The 6,318-nt window shown below is 36.6% G+C and overlaps 1 protein-coding gene across 1 annotated transcript; it reads left to right on the forward strand.

Annotated features, from left to right (window-relative positions):
* LOC110264941 lies at positions 2,309-3,573 on the forward strand. The gene is made up of 2 exons (XM_021107596.1): positions 2,309-3,336; positions 3,449-3,573. Exon 1 carries the CDS (start codon positions 2,344-2,346, stop codon positions 2,956-2,958), a length of 615 nt encoding a protein of 204 aa, XP_020963255.1. The 5' UTR covers positions 2,309-2,343; the 3' UTR covers positions 2,959-3,336; positions 3,449-3,573.

The following is a 6,318-nucleotide window of genomic DNA, read 5'->3' on the forward strand; positions in this document are numbered from 1 at the left end:
TGGCTTGAAGCTGAGGTTGCGGTTGTTGTTGATTTCGGGTTGAGGTGGAAAGGACTCTGTGACGCGTTTGAGTTATGGATTTGCGTTCTAAGGTAGGGGCGATTTCCAAAAAACTATGTTTTATGTATTGGAATTATTACATATGGTCACTGATGGGTTATCATAGATGATATACAAGTTTTGAGTAAAGCGAATCGCGGGTTTTGGGAACGTTAGAAACTATTTCTCGAGGCTATTCAGTTGTGTGTCTTGAATTCTGTTTGAGTTGACCTGTTCTTTTGTATCCTAACTTGAAGTCCTTGTTTTCTAATCCTTTGGAAAGTAGTTTGATTTTTTCAACTCTATTCTTCTATCCATATGCATTCTTGTTTGACCTTAAGTGCACATGCTGGTTTAAGATCCTTGTTGCATCTATCTTCCTCTGTTTGAGTTCTTCTTGATTCATGTGTTCCTTGATGTAGCATTGAACTTGTCTTAATGTGCCGTGACTTTTAGCTCCGGGTTCCGAGTTCATTCTTAGAGAACTTGTTGATTCAGTTTTCCTCTTATTTGACAGTGATTACAGCTAATTTTGAGATTTTTATAAAAAATTGCTGTTGATTAGATACATACTTATCTATATATGGACTTTGAAGATTTCTTATATAGTTTAACAATTATTTACTCCTAATACCTCGACTGTACTTTTACTGGTTTATAGAACTGCACCTACTTAAAATACAAGTTGACTTTCTAGTAACTTTACTATAGTTCCAATGGACATCTTCATTTGATTACGTATTTGGATATTTTTCAAAATTTTGGGAAAGAAAGGGAATTTTTCACTTTTATCCCGGTTGAGTTTCATTTGATAAACTTTACTTAATTCATTTCGATTTGAGTTTGATTTAGCATACTACATGGCTTATGCCATTGTTGTTTTTTTTGAAAATGTTGGACTCATAACTTTCTTCTTATGAGCGGACTCGTTCCTTCTTAAGCTTTTCACCTCTATGAATGTCATACGTGATTCTGTTTTTAACTAATCTTTTACATCTTGTGAACATTACCATTGATCTTGGTTTGTCCTCTCTTGTGAATCTCATCCTTATATGAGTTAGTTTGATTCGTTTTAAATTAGTGCATTGTTTATTCTCTCATTTTCTCTACAAGAGTTTTTAGTAAAAAATTTATCATTGAGAAATTACAAATGATTGAGTTGTCTTTTTCTATGACTTTTGTATTCTTTTGGATCAATTGAAAGCTTGTTTGATGACTCATGCCTAGTGAATCTTGTTTGAACTACTTTGATTTAAGATCCTTTCTTGCAAGGCTTGACTCCTTTTTAGTACATCTTAAACTTCTTGAATGTTCTTCTAAGATGGTGATTTTAAGAACACTTTTGGAGTCTTGTTTTGAATTTTTTTAAAGAAGTTTTGAATTCTCTTGTAAAAAGTTTTAAACGGAATTTATTTTCTGTTGCTTGATTTAGATTGAAACCATTGTTCAATTTTGACGAAGTTAATTTAAAGTTGGGATGCGCTATTTTAAATGAAGTTTTGAAGAACTTCCTTGTTTAGTGGAAATCGGTTCGTTTGTAACGCACTACTTATTTCCTTTACCAAATTGTAAGTAAATTTTTACTTCGGAGTTTCTTTTCTAAAAAGAGTTTAGCTTCCTCTTTCGTACTTACTATAAATGTTATGCACGCTTGTTTGAATATGGACTTTGGGAGTTTCTGAACAAGCATTTGATTCTCTCTTGAGTTTTGTGAATTACTTTTGGTTAAGATTGTGCACTTAACTAATTTTCTAAAATATTGCCAAGCCGGTGTGCATCTTGTTTTTAAAATTCTACATGATCTATTTCAACATGAAATTGTATTGAAGTGAAGCCACGTTTATGCTATTGCTACCCTCTTGAAGAATGTTTGTTGCTCAACTTTTCTTCTAGACTGCAAAGTGATTTTTTCGCAAGTTTTCGACTCTTTCATGAACAATGTATTCGAAAGTATTTTTAATCATGCTCGAGTTCTGTGAGCTTTGTCTTGGGTTTGAAATATTCTCTTCTGTAAACCTCATGCTTCCTCGACTCAGCTTGAGTTTGTTTTAAACTAATGCGCTGATTTTCTGCTTATCGGTCCTATTGAATTTCTATGATCCAAGGGTTATTTTTGAAGTTGTCAATGAAATTGTGTCTAGCAAACTTCATTACTTGAGCATCCTTGTTTATCTGGAATTGGATATATTCTTTCAAATTTATGAGTATCGTCTTTGACAATTGTCTCCCCATTCTAAGATCTCGTATTCTTCTGAGTAGACTCGAGAATTGTTTTGATATCACGTGTGACTTGTAGACGTAGTAATGCGATGCGTTGGTTCTTTAAGACGTGATGTGTATACGGAAGTTGAAGCGGTAGGTGTGCAACGTATGAGTTGTGGGCGTTTTGTTTCTTGCGAACGGGTTTGGGGTTGTCAGGCTTGTGATCAAATTTGGGTTTGTAAAGTGCTTGATGGAGTTGGAAAGAGAAAGAAGGAAACAAACAAAGAAAGAAAGAGCGATCTGAGGGAGAGAAGGAGGGGAGGGCGGGCCTTCACCGCTGTCCAACTCGCCGCGCCTCGCCGCCAGTGCCGTCATTGTCACCATCGATGGAGGAGAAAGGGGAGAGCGCTCGCGAGGAGCTGCTGCAGAAGCCACCGCCGATCATCCTTGCACCGCGTCAGAGACAGAACTGCGAACTGGAGGGAGTGCGACCCACAGCCACCAACAGAGAAGAAAGAGCGCGCGGGAATGGTGAAGCCGCCGCTGTCACCGTCGCGTGTGGAGCTGCCGCCGCGTTTGACCTCTGTTGCTGTTGCACTTCGACCGCCGCCGTTCTTGCCGCTGTCGAGCCGCGTCGGAAGGAAAACGCCGCCGCCGTGTGCTGTTAGAACTTCTGGAGCCGCGTTGAAGCTCGCTGCGAGAAGAGGAAAAGACTAGGGCTAGCGCCATTATGCTTGGTAAGGACCTGCAGCAGCTGCTGCTCCTGCTCTGTTCTGCTTTATTCTGCCCTCTGTGTAATGGTTATACTTGGTGCCATTCTGTCCGCTAGAGCTGTTGCCATCGATTTGGAGTTGCTGCAGAATGGGGCCACTAGGAGAGTAGTGCTGCTGCTAAACCACAGGCTCTGCGGCCGAGACTCTGCCGCCGAAGAACACTCTTCCGGTAAGGGTTTTAATTGAGGTTTTTGCCTTTTTGGAATTCGTGAAGGTTTTAATGCTGCGTGGTTTTTCTAGTTGATCCACCAGAGCTTCTGGCCGCCGTCGGAGCTGTTGTCGGGGTCGGTTCAAAATTGCAGCTGCCTCATTGTGTTATTCGGTAAGAAGTTATGTGTCGAGAAGCCTCGCGTTAGTATCCTGTTATGTTTAGTTAACGAATATGAGTTTTGGTAACGTGGGGTCGAGTCCTGATTATTATATGCTGCTATTAGTGTTGCTATGGTTGTTGCGAATGTGGCTTGAAGCTGAGGTTGCGGTTGTTGTTGATTTCGGGTTGAGGCGGAGAGGACTCTGTAACGCATTTGAGTTATGGATTTGCGTTCTGAGGTAGGGGCGCTTTCCAAAAAACTATGTTTTATGTATTGGAATTATTACATATGGATACTGATGTGAGACAATTGGTATTTGGTGATTGTATCTGCCTTGTGTGTTGTTTGATTGTCTCGAATGGTTATGAATGTTTGTTTGGCTGAATTGTTGTGCGGCTTATGAAGTATAATGTTTTGAAGTTGATTCTTTAAAGATTCGAAATCTGAGTTTGATCCGTTGAGGATTGATTTGAGTTGAGTCAATTATTTTGATAATGTGAAAAGTCGAACGCACCTTTGAATTCAGCCTGGTTTACTTTAATTGACTTGGTTTTGGACAAATGATTTGTTATTGAGCCGTTTCTTTAAAGCTTTGGAAATGAGTTAAATTGGTGGATATTGATTTGATTTTGAAATGGTTTCCTTGAGATATGCCACTGAGGCGACTGTTGGATTTAGCGTGATTTTGAATTGATTTTTGGGTTCTGGACTGTTGAAAAGGATTGAGGAACGGTTTAGTTGGGACCCGAATTGGGTGGCAAAGTCCAAGTTTTAGGGGAGATGCTGCCGAAATTTCTATAAAAACCGAGGCTTTATTTGAAATGTTATTTGGGAAATTTTGAGTTTAATGCCTTTCCTATTTACTTGGATGATTGTGAATTTAGGGCTTCTTTTATTACCTTTACTTAGAACAATTATGAAAACGATGAAGCTACGCTTTGAAAGAATTATTGAAAAGAGAATCATGATTTCTCCTTATTTTTTTAAGAAGAATAGTATGTCTTTGGGTACAAGTTATTCGAAAGAGAATTTTGCCTTGAGGCTGTTTTAAAAGGTAAAATGGGCTTATGTTTTTCTCTATTAAACATAAAGAGTGTCCATTGGAAGAGTTTTCGTGATTTTAAAAGGAATTGGATTTCGATTGACGAACCTCATTATTTTGACGTTTGAATAAGATTCAGAGCACCCTTTGAACTCTAGTTTAACATAACAAAAATGATTCTCTTATCAGTTTGAAATGCTTCAGATTTAATTATGGAATTGAATCCGGTTTTGTTTAAGTAAAGGAAATGGCTTTGAAAGAAGTAAATGATTATGTGACTCGGTTTGGCTTAGATCCTATTTTATTACTCAAATCGGAAAGCCAATGTTTTAATGATTTTAAATGAATTTGGCGAAATGAGTTATGTTATTCTCCCCTAAAGACTTGGGACTCTGCCGAGAAACTTTTGTTATAAAATCCCATTGTTGGATGGGTGATTTTGAATATCTCAAAGAGGCTTTTAACTTGCCATGATTTTGGAAGTTTTGGAAAGAGGATGTCGAAAGTGGCATTGTTTTAAAAAGGGAATTTACCTTGAGTAAAAGTGGCTTATGAGCATGAGATGATTTGGGAAATGAGATCTTTAAACCCAAGGCTGAAAAGAGTTGTAACTTGATTTCAAAGTGAAATGAATTGAGAAAATGATTTATGGCTTAAATGCCGATTTCATAAATCTGATGATTTTGAATGGTGGAAGTGCTGTTTTGTTATGAGCCGGAATGGCTATGTATGATTATGAATATTGACTGGTTCTGGATTGAACCGTGAGCCAAAATGGTTGTGTGTGATTATCAATATTGGCTGGTTCTGGACTGAACCGTAAGCCAGATGGCTGAGATGGATGTTGATCCATGGATGAGAATGAATGCATGTATATGCTGAATTATTGATAATTGTGATTTTTGCATAGTTTATTTTGTTTTTGAGATGCTCTATGTTGCTTTAGATTATTATTTTTGTACCCTCGACTTTATCTTGATTTATTCTGTAAGAGGGATAGGAATCGTATTGGTTAATGTTTGTAATATTATTTATGTATATGTATGTATATATATGGATGTACTCTTTATGAGTTTTTGTAAGTTGTATGGTATCTATGGATGTACGTTATCGAACGAAAGTAATTTTCGGGAGCGGTTTTGCGGTTTAAAGTTTCAAACAGTCTCATATTTTAGTATTAAATAGTATAAAAGTCGTCGTAATGTCTGAGCTATCAGAGTCGCACAGCCGGAAGCGCGAGCTCTGGTAGTTAGGGTGTTACAATTGGCAACTTCGTTTAGACGAAGAAACAAAGAAATTAACTGCTTTTACTTGCCCAACAAAAGAATCAACAAGTATGTTGCTCTATGAATGGAATGTATTACCATTCGGATTAAAACAAGCCCTAGGTATTTATCAAAGGTTTCTGGATGAAAATCTAAAAGAGTTAAATGAATTTGTTCTAGTATACATTGATGATATACTAATTTTTACAAAACAGGATAAAGAAGATCATCTTCAAAACTTATTAATAGTTTTAGAAAGATGTAAAGAAAAAGGATTAGTTCTTAGCAAAAAGAAAGCAAGAATAGCAAAACAAGAAATAGAGTTTCTTGGATTAATTCTATCCACTCAAGGAAAGCTAAAACTTCAACCAAATGTTCTAGAAAAGATAAATTTATTTCCTAATAAAATAGAAGATAGAAAACAATTACAAAGATTTTTAGGATGTATAAATTATATTTTTGATCAAGAATTTTTAAAGAATATAACAGAATACGCTAAAAGCTTATTTCCAAAAATAAGTACTAAAAAAGAATGGAAATGGGATGAAAAAGATAGTATGCAAATTCAAAGAGTTAAAGAATTATGTGAAAAACTTCCAGAAGTTTATATTCCAGAAGAAAACGACTACTTAATAGTAGAAACAGATGCTTCAGACATAACCTGGTCAGGATGTCTAAAAGCTAAG

The sequence above is a fragment of the Arachis ipaensis genome, chromosome B07, assembly GCF_000816755.2.
Source record: "Arachis ipaensis cultivar K30076 chromosome B07, Araip1.1, whole genome shotgun sequence".
Classification (NCBI taxonomy): domain Eukaryota; kingdom Viridiplantae; phylum Streptophyta; class Magnoliopsida; order Fabales; family Fabaceae; genus Arachis; species Arachis ipaensis.